At 35.7% G+C, this 18,733-nt stretch overlaps 1 protein-coding gene across 9 annotated transcripts in view; it reads right to left on the minus strand.

Moving 5' to 3' along the window:
• LOC139144666 (double C2-like domain-containing protein beta) overlaps positions 1 to 18,733 on the minus strand; it is a 90,563-nt gene that overhangs the window by 17,104 nt on the left and 54,726 nt on the right. For 2 of the 9 annotated variants that reach the window (XM_070715387.1, XM_070715388.1), the window contains exons 4-8: positions 16,158 to 16,287; positions 12,603 to 12,689; positions 11,968 to 12,136; positions 5,632 to 5,727; positions 1,284 to 1,490 (exon numbers count right to left, since the gene is read on the minus strand). In XM_070715387.1, the coding sequence (XP_070571488.1) occupies positions 1,284 to 1,490; positions 5,632 to 5,727; positions 11,968 to 12,136; positions 12,603 to 12,689; positions 16,158 to 16,287 (689 nt within the window). Of the gene's footprint in view, positions 1 to 1,283; positions 1,494 to 5,631; positions 5,728 to 11,952; positions 12,137 to 12,602; positions 12,690 to 16,157; positions 16,288 to 18,733 lie in introns of all 9 variants that reach the window. The other 7 variants (XM_070715384.1, XM_070715385.1, XM_070715382.1 and 4 more) reach the window with 5 other exon arrangements.

The following is an 18,733-nucleotide window of genomic DNA, read 5'->3' on the forward strand; positions in this document are numbered from 1 at the left end:
TAAAGAACGTTTAGAGAGGAGCTCGAGTAGAAAAGGTTGAAACTGATTTTAAAGTGTTCTTTATGTTTCCAAACACAATGCTAACATCAAATGAAATCATGAATAGAATAGTTCTAACACTGGTACTTATTGCTAGGTATAACAGGATTAATTTGTTGTTTTCATCGTGGACAACAGACAAACCACTCTGAAAAGTTTAGATTAACTTTGATCAGTGGAACATTGCCTGGCAAGATACTTATCACACTTTCTGGTGACTGACAGATCATTTCAAGAAGAGATAAGTGCAGTTCTAGATTACAGATGTTATTGAGATCATTCTGTTTCAGATTAAATCTGATGAAAAGTTGCACATTTCATTATGTTGGTCATAGTTTCATCTACATAATATCCATAAAAAGTTGAAAATGCTCAACAACCGAGATCTAGCACACTTGCAGCAATTTCAACAATCCACTTTTAGCTAAACAATTTATCTAAATACACAAAATGTTAAAGCTTTTTTCCATTTATATACATGAAATTTTAAATTTTTGGCAATCATTTAAAACAAACATTGGTTACAGCACATCAGAGAGGAACTTAATGCTCCATATACTGATACACATAACACATGCCTAAATAGTAACTTCCATTTTTCTACGTGAATGTACCAGTATACCTATCAGTCATGGTGTAGATAGTTGTGATTTCGCTTTGTTAAAATACAATTTCTGTTGAACAATTACATTCATGTATGGCTAAAGGTCACTGACCTAATGTGACCCTGATGTGACCCTGGCACATCCAAGCATTCAAGTACACATGATACACGTATCAAGTAAACAGTGATACAAATTCACATACTACACAGATGACTATAGCTATGGCTATGTCTAATCAACACTCTTGAAAAACTGCTTTAGAACACAAAGTGTAAAGCCATTCAATTACTTCACACTGACAAACTACTGACAACATCACTACCTAGTATACCACTAAAATTAACTACACAAGAACTGACTACACAATAATTGTAATGCATTATAACAAATAAAATGAACATCCTAATGGGTATATTGTTACGGTTTGTTACTCTGAACACAGAACCATAAACATGGAAGGAATTTGAAAGAAGATGATTTTGATAGGAAACTGAAAGAGTAGACTAGTGCATGCTGAAGTGTGCAAATAAAAAATGGCATGCTTCAATGACATACGCAAGCAATGGAGTGACTGTGAGACAAGTCAGGTTGGAATGTTTAACATGCTGAACAGCAAAGAATTGTGAGATGAAAGCCAACCTCCTGGACTTTTGCTATGATCACTTAAACTGTCAGTTTCATCTTGTAACGCGTCCCCATGGCTACTTTCAGTGGCGCTGGTACCGCCACCGTACCATCCCCCACTTCCAATGCTGGTACGACTGTCGCCAATGTTGTTACCGCCATAGAGGGGGTGGTTTCCAGGCCGACCCATACTGCCTAGACTGATGCTATCACTCTCTGGAGCTGCTTTGTGTAAGAAGAGAGATCGCCATGGCAATGCTTACCAAGTTAGAAGATCAGAGAAGATCAGAGCATGCACAGAATATGAATCAAAGGCTGATGTGAGAGTGGTTGTGTGAACAATCAAAGAGTCAATTGTTTTCCCAGAATGCAATTGTAACACTAAGAATTTCATAAGACTGAGATATATTAATTCAAAATGGGTTTTTCGTCAATCAATGGGGACCTGCCCACTGCAGGGATGCATTCTGGGATTGGATGGTAAAACTGCAAACTCTGGATCTTGTCACTGTTGCAGTGATGGCATTTGAAAATAAAATGAATTTGATATGCAAATGAGACGATTTTCAGTCACATATGTTGTACAGTAAGGTCTGACTCCAGACAATCTAAAGCAAACTGAATGTTGAAAACAGGAGGAGCTCAAAGTATACGACAGAACTACAATTCACTTTTCTAAAATTCATCAGTGAACGGCAGTAAACTACATAACATGTGGTTGATCAAATTTTTTACAAGGTGAGGTGTAGATATTCTCTGCTTGACCTTGTCTATGTCAAAGGATAGAAAGTAGTAGCCAAGTTATACACCTTGACATTAACCTTTATGTGTATTTTTAATTTTCCAGTGTAATATTTTTACTTTTATGATGATGTCAATATGGGCCAAACTATTGCTGAGTAAAGTCTTGATCATTAATTTGCACGGTAGTCTCACAAAAGCTTGTCTGTCTCTTCCGATCAACTGCTACTGTATGATGTCATGAAGGAAAGGTTGGGTTTACATCATACTATTACTGTATGAATGGTTTGTATTAGAGACATTTTGTTGATTAAGGCCAATGACAAAATATCTTCATTAGATCGTACTTTAAATGTGATTGCAAGAAAAAATAGGATTACATTCCCAAAATTTATCAACTCTGAAAAACACATTGCCTTTATAACAAGTTCCATGAATTGAAACAACCATATGCATGCGGAAGTAGGTTTGGAATGAGAAAAGTGCTTTTCCACTGAAGGACACTGACGCTGGAAAGGCATTCTGGACTGAGAAGAGTTTGGAATTGAGTTGTCAGACAGCGATTTACAGTTAACTCTAGGAGACATTTCATCACATTTGTATCCATGACGACTGAGAAGGTGCAATCTGTGAACTGCATTACTGAGTAAGTATTGCTGAAAGTAAAGCCAAAGTAAATCAAGTCTTTGTTCTGCATCAACTCACACCTCCAAAAGTATGCAGGAAAAGGGTTAAAAAACATTAAAAATTTAACACAAAATTACCGGTAATTTGGCTTTGTTTGACAGTTTACTCGTACAAAATGCATGTTGCTAAAACAAAATGGTCCTTGAAGGTATCATTTTACGTCACTACCTGGTTCAATAGTTGACTGAAGTATTCAAGGTTTGCATTATTTTGCAATGTAAAATTCATGACTTGATTTTCCAACTTAATATCAGCAAGGAGAAACAATTCTGCACGAAAAGTTCGTGGATTTTTCCTTACAAAATACTGAAAACCTACATGTGCATGGACGCACAACAAAGACTTTACTCCCTGTGGCCTACATCCAGGCACTACAGTGGATGTGTTATTACATTGATAAGATGAAGCACTTAGTCTATGTCATGGTTCCATACACTGTGTCATTGCTCCGTGGGTCAGAGTCAGTGAGGTCACCAGAACTTTACCTAATCACTCTAAGTGTCCATTTACTTGCAGCAAATACCTGGTACTTGGTTATTGCAGATTTGCAATCATAGGTTGAAATGCTATAAGTGGTAGGACTGTGGTTTTCATGGATGCATAACATGCAATCCTTCACTTAGAAATGGTTTTTCACTTGCTACAAATAAACCAAAGACAATATGCTGGACATGAACTCAGTTATTTCTAGGAAAGTTTAAAACTTCAAAAACAATATCTGTTCTGGTTAACCCTTTGAGCGCCAAAGTCAAGTTTTGTCACCTTTATAAAATGTAACTCTAGTCAAATTTTTTTCAGATATTTGCCAAAATTTTGATTAAAAACTGTAGCCAATGAAATGTGATGTCTGTTCGGTCAAAAATTATCAAAACAATTACAGAAAAATTAACAAAAACTGGTAAAATGTTGCCCTAAAATTTTGGTGGGAAATATTACAGCGCTCATTGGGTTAACAACCTTCAAGTTGTAAATTTCAATACTAATAGATGGAATAGGATCATTCAGCATACAACACTACTTTGAATCATCTCTGCTTAAGTTTGAAATTGTCACAAGGCAGCTTTACAATATTTATTAACAATACTTTTGTAAAACAGTTCCATTTTTCAAAGGGATACCTATTCATTTATCTTTTCACAACCTCCAAATAAAACAATCTCAGTGCGTCTTATCAGAATTCTTTAATACCACTACATTGTTTTCAACAAAATATTTTTGAACCATGAAAGAGTTTTGCCACAGAACAATCAATAATGTGCGGAAAAAAATAGCAATATCTGTGTATCCTTGCCAAAATTCTCTTCACCTACATCTGAACACTGAACAAGATGGGTATTCAATTTTTATCATCTATTCACAAGGCAAAAATTTTTCTGATTAAATGATGATTACATTGAGATGTGAATGATTGTCCGACAGTGCAGACTGAAGTCTGTATTGTCAGTGGCATCCATTCATTCTTGATTATTCAATATTATCACACAGATTTGACTTAAATTTTAATTTTCACTGTCAATCTGTTTGTTGGTGCATGATGAATACACGTACCTACTGCAACAAAAGTTGTCTTGAGTAATTCCCCTAGCCTGGCATTCAATCTAAATGTTACATTCAGACACACATCCTGATCTACCACACTGAAGTTTAAGACTAGACTGACAGGAGACAGCCATGTTCCATTATCCTATAATCATCGTATTGGCAGGCAAGCATGCCTTTTTATCAAATCTTGAGGCTATTACATACAATCTTGTGGTCACTAGTAACAGTCTTTGCAGAAAGCAATTCCTGAGTCACGTGATCACCAATATGTCTGTTCAAAGCTACGCTTTGTAATGGCATACACAGCTAAAACAATATTCTCTGCTTTGTTAGGTTCAGAGTTAAATAACAAAATAGAAACTTTACTGACTGATGGAAGCAGAATGCACACTGGAAAAAGTTTTCAGATTCTCAAAATATTATTGTGAAACTGTTGAGAAGATCAACTTTTTGTCGTCTTGTTTTCATGAAAATTGAAACATTACTTATATTCCAAAAGTGCAGTCACAGAGGAAAGCAGCGATTTGAATTGTAAGTATATATGAATAAATTTGACTCACTGATCAGAATATTTGCACAGTGACCTGTGATAATTATTTTTCATCACGTAAGACACTAGTCATAAAAATCATAAAAATAATATAAAATGTATTTTCCAGTTGCTCATTACTTTAACATGCCTACACATGAATTCATAATGCAAAGTCATTTATAAAAAGTATTTTATGGAAGTCTGTAAGATGAATAACAGTAAAAATTGGTTTCAAATATGAAATGTGATATGATTATCTTATTACCGATATGTAGCCTGGTTATCAATTCAGTGGCTGAAAAAAGCCTGGTTGATGTGGTCTTAATCAGGCCAATACAAGCAAACGGCAGATTTATTTCCTCAGTAAAAATCATTTAATGAAATCCATACCTTAATGGGGTAATAGAGACGTTAATTTGACAGCTGGATGAAAACTTTGGAAAGTATTATGGGATGGTGTAAGGATATATTGTCCAGCATCCAGAATTTGTTCTTTGATATTTGTAAGGATGCTCACATGTAAATTAAGGAAAACATCTACCATAGTTCAACATAAACCCTCACCAAAATGAACAAACATTTTTAATTTATTTTGGGCAGAGTTGGGATATCAGAGTGTGAGAGGAAAGTTACGTCAAGAAGTGCTTTACAAATGAGTGTCTACAGCAATGTATTGACTGGAGGCATCTGCACCAGGAATAAACCATCACTGATGGCCAAGAAAGATTCTGTTAATGTTAGTAGTGTTAGCAATTTCATTAATGCTTAAACACATCTCATCATGGTTTTCAAACACTCATCTCACGACGACATATCTTACACTACCGTCTTTATATCACAATCAGTCGGTTGTACACTTACCGGAATCATTTCTTTTGGTTTTACGTTTACGTCCAATACTAACTTCATCTTCAGAACTGCTGGATGACTCCGACTCAGACTCGCTTCCATAACCAGCTGCAACATTGAAAACAATCGAAGGAGAATAAAATCAATTATTGAGGCAAATGATTTCCTGTACAGTAATGTATTGTAAACGGACACAAAGCACACAGGTGTGTGATATGATAGCCTGTATCCGATGAAATTCCCTCCAGCATTCATGCAGCTGGACAAATGTTCAGAGTTGAAATAAATCATTGATCTGGATATCAATTCATGGTAAATGATGTTGCAGATAGCCCCTGGCATTTTAATATTCTATTTGATGGTTTATTTTATATTTTAACACTGTCAAGAAGAGATCCTCTTTTTAAAATACTTTCATAGGAAGAACAAATATCTTTATGAAAAAGTATGGTACCCCTAGCTATGTTAGATTAAGAGGAAATCGAAAAGACTGGATGCTAGGAAGATGCACTGTGACTACTTTGCAACAGAAAATCTATCAATGTTTGACCACATCCTTGTTAATTGATTGCAACTTAATGTGTTCATTGCACTGGGTAGGTGGGAATTCAAAGACTTCAAATTAAAAAGACAAATCACAACCTGACAGAGAGTGGACACAAGGCATTAGAGAGCTATCGCCTTCTCTGTTCTTAGTTTATCGACAGATTATTCTCATCTGTGTAGTGACACACTGACATTTCAACTTCCGGAAATCACATCATTGGATGGCATGTCAAGAGCCAAAGTCGTCTCACATACTGAAGCAAATACAACTCCTTGAACTTTCTGACTGTGTATCTGACATGCAAATGAACACAAACACAGATGTTTCAAGATGTGGTTGACAACCTGAAGTAAAGCTATACTCAGTCTGGCATAATGATGAACACCATTTTTCATTTCTCTCACTGTTAAAATCATTCAGTTGTGTATTTAGAGAATAGAATAACCTGACAACTGAAACATCAATCAGTCTTTATGTATGACCGCTTTTGAAATTCACTGAGAAATTAACCCTTTGAGTACTGTAATTTTTCTCACCAAAATTTTAGGGCAACATTTTACCAATTTTTATGAATTTTTCTGCATTTGTTTTGATAATTTTGGAGCAAATGGACATCAAATTTAATTAACTACAGTTTTTTTTCAAAATTTTGGAAAAAATCAGAAAAAATTCAACTATGGTATATTTTGTAAAGGTGACAAAAATAGACTTTGTCGCTCAAAGGGTTAAAATGGTTTATGGTATATTTTGACAAGATGTACGGTATTTTGAATTAAAGAAGGTTAACTGAAGAAATGGTCCTAAACTTTAAACATTTTACCACAAAGTAGATTAAAAACCATTTCACAAAGCTGATGATAACTTGCTAACAGAGTTTTTACACATCCGGTCAGCAATCCCTGCATTCTCCCATTCCAGCGTTATTTTCATTTTCAGTTTCTTTGACATCTCATTCTACATCCAACGTATTTCCTGATTTCCATCAGTAATTGTGTGTCTGCCCACTCACGTAATCAGTGCCCACTCATTAGTCACTCAGTCTGATGCAATGGTTTTCCAGAAAATTCCTCCAGAGTAAAGGATTGCTTCATGATTAAATAATCAATGACCTCACAGATTGTGGATTGGAATTTCTAATCGTATCTTGAGAGAAACTGACAAAGTTCTTGGTTCAAAAGTCATTGGTGGTGACATCAATCAATTGGTTATTATCAACATGGGAGATGAGCCTTTTGAAAAATTCTACAATCAACTGAAATAAAATCAGTCGGGTCTGTACCAAACTAACTATGCTGTTTATTCTCAAGCCAAAGGTATCATTGAAAAATTGTATATAGAGCAGAAATAAATAAAAGGATAATTTGGTCCGATGAATAATGTCTGTTGAGAAAATCAGACAATACTATTACAATGACGTCATTGTTCAAATACAATTTATGAATCACAGTGAACTCTAGAATTTACAATGATATTTTTGTAGAGGAACCTTTCTAGGAACTACATTATTAATTGAGATTAGATGTTTGTTCTAAAGTCTACACCGTACTCTGAACTGTACATTCTGCTAAATCTAGTGCGAATTTCCTTGGTTTTATAAGAAATGTGAATTGTGATGACAGACAAGCAGATCATTACAAGTCTAATACTCAACTATGGTTGACAAATCATACAACTCATCTACATTGCAACATGATGGAAAGTCAACATTTTTGAAAGAAAATTTGTTTGGATCTAAGTTTTACTGTTTTTTCTCTCCTGCTGGACAACTCTCTCAGTTTACTTTGCCCATGTACATGTACCAGTACTCCATCACCTTTATTAACAATACACCTGTATCATGTGACGACAAATCTAAATATCAGTTTATGCAGCCAATTATATCACTGACTTTGTCTAATATTACCCAGAAACACTTTCCAGTGATTGGCTAAATAATGGCTTGGGATAAGAAGAGCTTCACTGTGATTGGTTGAGTAGTGTCCTCACAGAGGTAGCATGCATAGTGTTCACTGACAACATGATATTACAGACATACAAATCCCCTGAGCAGTATGGACAAAGTTGATTCTTTTAGAGGTACCTTAAAGAGGCACTCCCACTTTGTAATATTTTTAAAACACATTTTTTTAATGCCAACGGTCGATATTTGACTTGGCGACTGCGCATGGATCACGAGATATCGATAAAAACATGTCATTTCCCGAGCGTATTTTTCACATCCCGAAGTTTTACGATCGTTCTAATTTTGACTCGAAATCCCCCGAAGGTTTGTTGTTGTGCTGATTGACGATATTCTAGGGAGTCTACAATAAGTTTGAACGACGTAATTAATTTACTTCCCACTGCAAAGACTTTATATACAGCATTATGCCTTTACCTCAGGTAAGTTTTGAATAACTTTTCCTTAGTTTTTGTCATTTTCATTATTCTAAATCGGTTGTATTATATTTTTAACCAATACCACATAAACATCAGTTTTTAGATGTCAAATATTAGCCGCCTCCGATGATTACATTTTGTCGTCTGCCACACAGTACGCCGCTCGCGTGGTATGCACGCGTGGCATGCGTCTATGCATATCATGCGGCGGCCGCTGTGTATCAACTGCACGTAACTGTGCTAGTCACCTTTGCCAATTCTGGTGGAATCAGCAAAAATTGTTTTTCGTTTATACGCCAAGTCAGTAAGACTCAGCTTTCTCCCAGAGGCCATGACTGATCACCGACGCCAGTGGTACTGTGGCGTACAGCAGCGTCAGCGTAGACTTGTACTCCATAGCTTAGTTGACAATGGCCCCAGTGCCGAACGTTCGATGTTCGGAAGCTGAATTTAGGTGGGCCACCGGAATTCAAACTTTTACTTTTTAGAAGACATGTTTTTATCAATATCTCGCGATCCGCGCGCAGTCGCCTCGTCAAATATCGACCATTGGCATTAAAAAAATGTGCTTTAAAAATGTTACCAAGTGTGAGTGCCACTTTAAGCATGTCATTTGAATTGTATCATAACAAGTAAATCCAATAAACAAATTAAGATGTTGAAATATAAGGATCAGATATATGGTAATTGCTGAAATTTCAAGAAGATTGGAACAGTACAGCCATCCGGTACCGTATAATGGTTTCAGTAATTATTTCAATGTTGAATACTATTGTACCATACTGACTGATCTGACACAAAGTGGCCACCTGGTGCACTGTAAGGTCACCGGAGGTCATGTAAAGCTCCAGTCAAAACTCGTTGAAATATTCAATCATTTTGCCATAAGGACTAAAAGACAATTCTCTACAGAGTGACCCGATTTCATGTCATTCAATTGATCTACCGGAGTTGTAGAAAAATGTATTAAAACCACCCCTTACCAAGCTGAAAATGTCAAATATTTGATGGAAGAGCGTTTTTTCTGCATTGCCAGAGACACTCTGTGCCTTTCTGTAAACCATTTGTCGATGAACAATTTGAAAATTAAAACATGCAAATTAGCAATGCCTTCCCATGAATACCAATATGACTGATAATGATCTCTTTGAATTTATCTTAACTACTGTACATTTGAAACAACAGATTTTAAAAGTTTCTGGCTTTTTTGGTAGGATATGGTTGAAATATTACTAAAGAAGTTTCTGGCTATTTTGGTAGGATATGGTTGAAATATTATTAAAGAACTTGAAATGCTTGGGCTAAAAACTGACGTTTTCCTTTAGACAAGATTTTGACAACAAGTTTTCACATTTTTTGCTCACGTGTTTACACACGTGAGCATATGTCGCAGCGATGTCTGTCTGTCTGTCTGTCTGTGTGTGTGTCCGTGTGTCTGTCTGTCTGTCTGTCTGTCTGTTGGTCTGATATCTCAAAACGGTTAGTCAGATCAGAATCAAATCTGGTACATACATTCAGTTAGCAAATGGCAAGATCTGATTAGTTTTTGGTGGGTCTGGCTTGAATACTTTTTACTCGTTTGCATGATTAATGATTTTAGAAAAAACGGATATACATTCAAAACGACTACACACAATTTGATGAGATTTGCTACAAATGTTGATCACACCAAGATATATCAGCAGTGGGAACCATTAGGGGGTTACATGAAAGATAGTTGCTAATTTGCATATTTAATGAACTTTCCTAATTAGGGATATATGTCTGATTTGACTTGATCAAAATTGACCAAACTTGGTATGTATATTAAAGATACTATTATTTAACATTATTGAAAGTAATTAAGCGTTTTAACTTTAGCCAATTCCTAATTTGCACATTTAATGAACTTTGCTAATTAGGGATATATATTTGAATGGACAGGACCGACGTTGATGGAACTTGCCACATGTATTTGGAGCTACTATGATACAATATTTTTGAAAGTCTTTAAGCATTTTTACTTCAGCCAATTTCGAATTTGCATATTTAATGAACTTTCAGGGATATATATCTGAATTAACTTGATTGAAGTTGTTGAAACTTGCTATATACATCAAAGATACTGTGATATAACATTATTAAAAGTCAAAGGACATTTTTACTTCAGCCAATTCCTAATTTGCATATTAAATGAATTTTCATAATTAGGGATATTCATCTGAATTGACTTGATCAAAATTGATGAAACTTGCTATGTACATTAAAGACACTATAATACAATATTATTGAAAGTCATTAAGCATTTTCTCTTCAGCCAATTCCTAATTTCCATATTTAATGAACTTTCCTAATTAGAGATATATATCTGAATTGACTTGACCAAAGTTGACAAAACTTGCTACATATATTGCAGATACCATGATACAACATTATTGGCAATCATTAAGCATTTTTACTTAAGTCGTTCCTAATTTACATATTTAATGAACTTTGCTTATTGGGGATATATACTGGGATTTAATTGATCAAAGTTGGCAAACCATGCTATGTACATTGATGATTATACCTGGCTAAAACAATATGGAAAGTCATTTCACATTTTCATGTTAGCTAATTTATAATTTGCATATCTAATGAGCTTTCACAGCTAGGCATATATGGCTTGAAGGACTTGGCCAACAGTAATTACACTTGCTATATAAAATGGTGATACAATGACAGCAGTCAAAGAACTCTAATATTTTTATTTCAGCTAATTACATATTTGTATGCTTCATGACCTTTTAGAATTAATCGGCGGTGATTACTGTTCATTATGTTGATCATAATACTTTCAATGAAGTTACAAACATGTGGCAAAGGTTCAAATTTACACATAACTGCAATATACTGAAACACGTGAGCATTTTCAGTTAATATCTGGTGGTTTTATGTATTTAATGAATGAGCAATTTTGCCATTTTCTATGTCATAATTCTGAAAATTCACAAAAACACTCTGACTGTTGAATGACAATATTGTTCTGCTACTTTTAGAAGTTTGTTTCACAGACTGAAAGTCAAACCTTGTAAAAACAATGATCTGATAACATCTTTTCCCAAAACATGGTGATTCCATATCATTTACGATAGAACAATTGAACTACCGTGTGTTTCGGGCAATACTACAATTGGACCCTAACATGTATAAGCAAGGAGCAGTTTGAATCACAGCGTTTGTTGTTACAAGGTTTGACTTTTGTACAAACCTGACATCAAGGAGACAAATGTTACTGGGGTGGAGTCAACAATATAGCAACCCAAGTCTATACACTGATCACATAACAGGATTACTGACCATCAGACATCTTGGATGGAACCACTTCACAACAGGGGAGGTTTATCCTGCACAACATATCACTTCTAGAAGTTTAAAACTGAACATACTTTTAGCATCCCTACCCCTTGACCAAGTGTTGTAATTTCTAGCTCCACCTGGCTTGCGATTTCGGGCTTTTGGCTCAATACGTCGTCCACCAACTGTCTGGTATTTCTGTGCATCTGACTTTTTCTCTGGCATTACATATTTTGGAATGCTCTTGAAAAACCACGCACCAGACCGTTTCCACATCTGGAAAAAAAATGATCTCTATGTCAGGATGCTGTGCTGGTATATGGTTGTGTTTACTGGAAGCCTAATCTGTGTTTGTTTTGTGAACTTGCCACACTGCTTCTTTCTGGCTCCTTGATAACTATCAGCTGTCAACTTGTTTCCCTGCAAATTCCTCTCAGCCAATCAGCTCCTCTGCACACAGCACATAGCCTCAACAGTCTTTGTAAGCCTTAGAAGAACTATGACTTTGACAATATCTGTTGCATATAATCGGATTTTGATGAAACGGGGATAAAGTAAAGCCCTTTGGTAGTGTGATGCATTTTGACAAGAAAAGTAAATTCACATGAGCAAATACATATCAAAAATTACAATGAAAACTTGTCTTTATTATTAGGATGTCAAGCTCTAGGTGCCATGACAAAATAATTCACCTTACTGAGGGACAGTCATTCACTTGTCAAACCATCAAACAACAACTCACCTCTCTGTGTTCACTGCAAATCTTACAAAGCAATACAGCTTCTCTGTGACTATTCATTGTATCCACACCACATTTCGTACACACTGCCTGAAAAATTCAATTCAATTAAACCAGATAATTGAACTCTAAATCTGATGAAATAGAAAACAAAAAAACATTTTGGGCAATCATACACTATTTCATGGCAAGCTGTTATAAATTGTATTGAGAAAACTGGCATTAAAAATACAGCAAGGCCGTTACAGACTGGGTACTCTTTCACAGTAAACAGGGTAAATTCCACAGTAGACAGGTTAAATTCCACAGTAGACAGGGTACAATCCGTAGTAGACAGGGACCACTGCTGTAGAATACAGGGTACATTTTGATATACAGTTTGATATGAAATACATTCAGAGATTACTTATTTTACATTCATTTTACACATTCTCTCTATCGAAACATTTTGTTCAGATGTTTTTGACAGTGTTGACATCACAGAAAACTTAGTCTTTGTTGGGTAGAGATTTTCCGGGAATAAAATAAACATGTCCCGAAATTCAAATGACTATTTTTTTCAATAAATACCAGACTATACTTGATGGTGTGTCCAACACTTGGAATAAATTATGAAATGCTGTCAAAATGCAACATTACAGCGAAAGCTATCTGCCCTAGACGCTACACCATAAGACTGAAAACTAAGCAGTCTGCAGATCAGATGTGACAAAGATTGGCTACCCAGTAAAGGTAAGATATATTGTAAGAGAAAAACATTTGAAGTCAAGTCAAATTTCAAGTTTTCTGCTCTTAAGAATACATGTACACGTACATAATTATGAAATGATATTTTCTTCTATTGTACAGAGAATTTTCAATAGACATGAGAATGACTTCTGAATTTCCTTTTAAATTGACAAACGACTGAAAGTACCTGCAAGGATTTTTTTATTTCTGTAAGTTATGTTTTTTCAATGCAAATGAAAGCAGTTTGATCCATGAAGCATAATGATGAAAGCCTGTAGGGCGCCCTTCATGGAAGTCACGAATGCTTGGAAAATTGTGAATAATGACATATTAATTTTAATGGATAAAATAAAGTATGCAGCACGCCATTGCAACCTGCTAGAATAGTCATCAATATGATCATGTCTTGGGGATTTTCACCACTATGGAAATGTGAAATTATTTAAATATGGTCTCATGTTTTATGGAGAAAGCTGCTAGGACAACTGTTCAATAATTCTGGGCACATCCAGTGTTTTCTCCAGCTTTCTCTCACACTGGGCCAGTATCTCTATCTGCTTGAAAATTAAGGAGGACTTGGTTCTGATTAAGGGGACCATAATAAACTTTGTAAATTTAAAACATGCAAAATAAGGTTTTTGATGGTAAATTGCACTGATATAATATAATTAAGGATAAACTGTGGATCAAATATCAACCAAAGCCAGTCTACCATTTCTTGCTGTGTTTCATACAAGAAATCTTTTATATTTAGAAGCCTACACAAAGCATTCAGTTTTGTAATCTGGAGGCAAACTCTAGTTGATAGTCTTTTCAGCTTTTGGCACGTTTTTCTGAAGAAAGGAAGCTAGTTTTGTCATTTTACTATGGCTGGGCAGATGGCAGTTTTAGTCACCTATATGATGATAGATCATGTCAACAATCATGGTATGGAACAGTAATGCCACACACCAATATACCGTACTGCAGCTTACGGTAGAAGAAAACACACACATTAAATCAAATATGTTTTATTTCTGTTGTTGAATGTTCACTAAAAGTGCCAAACATTGACACCATTGGACATAAACCACTAGTCTTTAATGTAAATGGCAAAGCCTCTGGTGAATTGACGTCAACATCGTTACTTTCATGCCAACGGTCAGGCAGATTGGTAAAATAAAGATTTACAGTCTGTGTAGGGAATTATTCAAGTGGAAAAATTCCCTCAAACCTGTGACCTGTCTACCATAAAGGTAGAGTCATGCAGCATTATGGCATATGAGTAAAACTTTAAATGGCACGTAGAATCATTACTGATAATATTAAATACTGACCCATCTTTCATTGCATGTACCGAGCAAAGGAGCTTCATTCACTGCCAATTACTGTATACAGTCTGATTTACTGTTACAGTCAAGTATTATATCATGGAATGTGTAACAAAAGTAATTGCTATAAAGCATCTCACTGTAGAGTTAATTCTAGGACGAGCAATTGTGCAATTCGCGCAATAAAATCTTGAACAGCCCTCATTTCACTGTTTGATATGCCACGGAGGCCGCAACATTCTCTGAATGGTTCGGTCACTCAGATTTCACATAGTTCATACATTCGTGCAGTGACATTGGGCTTGCCGAAGGTCATCACCTCAGTCATAGTGTGACATGTAAAACGATTTCAATACCCAACACTGATACCGGTATGGTGGTGCGTAGGAAGCTGGGTAGAAAGGACTTCGGGGCGACGGTGCATAGGGGCTGTGTGCATGTGGCATATAGCCGATGAATGTAAACAACGGCAGTAGCCATGGCGTAATGGCAAAAGGCTAGTTGCCACTCAGATTTTTAACACCAGTAGTTGATGAATTAACCCCTTAGGCAAAGATGATAGGGCAGGCCCTTAAATTGAAGCGTCTGTGATGTCTACTGTCCATACAAACATTGAGCACTTCAAGGAAAGCATCCATGCTTGGTCCGATGATTGCTTTGAACAGCAACATTTCAGGTCAGACATATCTTGTTTTCAAGAGTAGCCGCCTCTATGCATAGAACAACATCGTTGTGTGAAACCTTTTAGTCAGAACCATTGATTATAAATCTCCAATGTAAAAAAGTTGATGTATCGATCACTTTATTTAGGTCGCATGGGTTATTCTCTCATGCTGTATCAGTGTATGAGCAATTGTTGATGCATGCAAATTGGGATCTCTCTCAGAGAAATCCTACTGGTGCACTAAGCTTTGATCATCTCCACAGCCAATATCACAGTCCCTAGCAATTTGTACAGTTCTTCAAGTCCAGCATATATATCAATAATTCATCACGTACTCTAAGTTAAGTAAACAACTGAATCAAACCAAAAGGTTAGTTTGCTGTTGCCATTGTTGGGCCTGTAGGCTTGGTTGGTTACGGGGTGCAATCTCTTTTATTCTCCTTTTCTTGACTTGATAGACTATAGTATTTTCTGCAGAAAATTCAAAGATATTACATGTGTGTTGATGATGGCCCCCTGATTTTCTAAAATGGTTCCTTTGGGACAGGAGTAGGGGGCGGCAGTGGCCCCCTGTTTTGACATCCCAGATGGAACACTGGGCTGTCACTGTATGGTTGTAAACAAAGTCAATATAGCATCACGTAGATCGATTATCAGTGAAGAGCTCGTGGTTTGAGATCAATATTCTTTTATTGACTTTTGCAGAGTCACTATGATTTGTTATTACCTTGATGCAATGAGGTCAATATTCTTTTATTGACTTTCGCAGAGTCACTATGATTTGTTATTACCTTGATGCAATGAGGTCAATATTCTTTTATTGACTTTCACTGAGTCACCATGACTTGTTATTACCTTGTTGCAATCACTGCATTCCAATGGTGAGGCGCCAAGCAGACCAAACTCATCTCCACACAACACACACTGTGTGTAACCATTGCCTAATGCATTCTTCTTCATATTATCAAGCTTTTCTACCAGTCGTCTGCAAAGAAAACAGCAGTCAAGGGAGACATAAAGACTTGAATGTTCAAAATTTGTGATTAGCTTATTTCTATGTGGACTGACTGAGTTTGTTAGTATAATCAACTAAAAGAAAATAATTAAATAAATTTAAAAGCATTGTGAATGGACAATATATAATCACATTTCCCAGAAGGAAACTGACAAAAACTCAACCATTAACTGCACATGTCTGTCGTGTCCAATTGAAAAGCATAAAAAACATGTTTTCTCTTCACACTACCCATATATACCGTACCATATTTGTCGTTGACATAGAGATAGAGAGACATGAATTTGGTAAGTGTTACACATTTCAAGATATGCAGCAGATTTCGCTTTGCTATTTACAGTTGCAGGAACATCATATGTTTATTTCTAAACACTAACAAAATGTGCTGATTTTGTTTATGTAGAAGCCAACAGTAAAAATTGAAGGTTCATTTCTTGTAATGACATACGTAAAGTATTTACCTAACAGACACCATTGCTGGGAGAAATAATACTGCATGGTCTAATAGATGAAAACCCAAAACAACACTTGAAATATGACACACACAAGGCTAGGAGGTTTCAAAATCTTTATTTTGTGCACATCAAAGTGTGAACATTTTGATGAAGGGGGTTATCGTAACTGTAACGCAAAGGTTGTATGGGACCTGTACGACCAATGTCAACACTATCCAAGGTATTTTGGCAACTGAGTTAACCCTTTTCCTACCAGACAGTCTTAAGGTAGAACGCACCTCGGGGACAGATATTTGGACTCTCAAACTTTTACAATTCTCTTCTGATATACTACATGTGGGGGTTCATTTTAAAGCTCTTGGTGAAAGAAAACATTTCACCGGCTTAGTTTTTCGAAATTCAAAATTTTTTATTTTTCTCCATAGAGTTAACACAGGGATGGCGGCCATTTTGAATTTCTAATATCGGTAAATCTTGGGTAATTTGTTTCTCTATTACCAAAATTTGCACAGTGACCGCTATTTTTATTCTTGATTTTGAAAGAGAATGATTGAAAGATTCCTTGAGGAAAGTTAGAGCAAAAGTTTAAGTCTTTCACTTTCGAGGTGCATATTACCTTAAGACTATTACTTCCCCATCAGCCAAGTCAGTAAAAAGCGGTATTGAGCCCAAACATGATGTATTTTCACCCGCTTGGCTTGGTATGTTATAGCATCTTTAGTCCAAAAAAATCAAGTTTACAGTATTTATATTTTCAACAGCCTTCAAATGTACAGTATTATGTTAAAATACCGTACACCATATGGAATATGTTGTGTTTCATTAATTTAAACCATCTTGACCTGATGGTGAAATATGGACTTGGCAGGAAAAGGGTTAAAACATGTTTGTGATAATGTATGTGGTAAAATTTAAATGTTCTAGCTTTTTGATGATGGGATGCATTTAGATATAATGGATGAAATAAATTGTTTGTATACAAGAAAGTCACACAGGTGCAGTTCTGATAACCCTATTCCTTTAAAGTGGAGGATCAAAGGTTCAAAGTATTGTTAAACTTCATGTGTCAAGTTACCCTTCCATACATGTATACCAGAATACCTGTACAACTAATCATAAAGCTTCATATGATGTAATCTTTAAATAACAGGGCTGTGTTTCACAGACAAAATTTGAAAAATTAGATCATTGTTTCTTAGGAACTTATAAGGCTTAATTCAAATGCCAATCTACAGCTATCAAGCATTTTATCTTTTGATTATGTCTGTAACACAGTGGCAACCTGCAATAGTACAGTACCGTACACTCAAAGACTAGTGGGCTGCTTGATAGAAATCCCTCCAAAGAGGCAATTTATGCATCAAGTGACATTTCAACCAACAAGTAGTGACATGAATGAATAATTCTCCAGAAAAAATTGGAAACCTGTCAACATTGGTTTGTCTGACTATTCAACTAAAGCGGCTACGGATTGTAATGAATGGTAAATGTGATTGTATGACATATCGTGACACTGAAAAGTATCATCTCCGACTTGACGTATTCCAAGACTACTTATTTTTGACATAACATGTCAGTTATGTGATTCCCATGAATATAAGATGAACTTTGAGTAAACTGTTCCTATGACAATAGCTCTTGTACTGGTATTACACTATTATGTATCAAAAAGCACATTGCCATTAATATTCATATTTCTACAATGGAAACTTACATGTATGAGGGGCAACATCAAAGAGGAAAATTCCCCTTCCCCTCCTTGTACTTAAAGAATTACAGCATATTTATCATGTGCAGTACTAGTACTGTGTGAAAACCAGAATTTATTTAGAATTGATTATTATGCAAGAGTAAAACTATAATTGTAATTTTCTTGATAATTTCAGACATTGCACATATAGGATACAGCAAGAAGACAAGAAATATGACAACAAGCGACCTAGCGGCCGATATAGCTCCGC

The sequence above is a fragment of the Ptychodera flava genome, chromosome 12, assembly GCF_041260155.1.
Source record: "Ptychodera flava strain L36383 chromosome 12, AS_Pfla_20210202, whole genome shotgun sequence".
In the NCBI taxonomy this organism is placed as follows: Eukaryota; Metazoa; Hemichordata; class Enteropneusta; family Ptychoderidae; genus Ptychodera; species Ptychodera flava.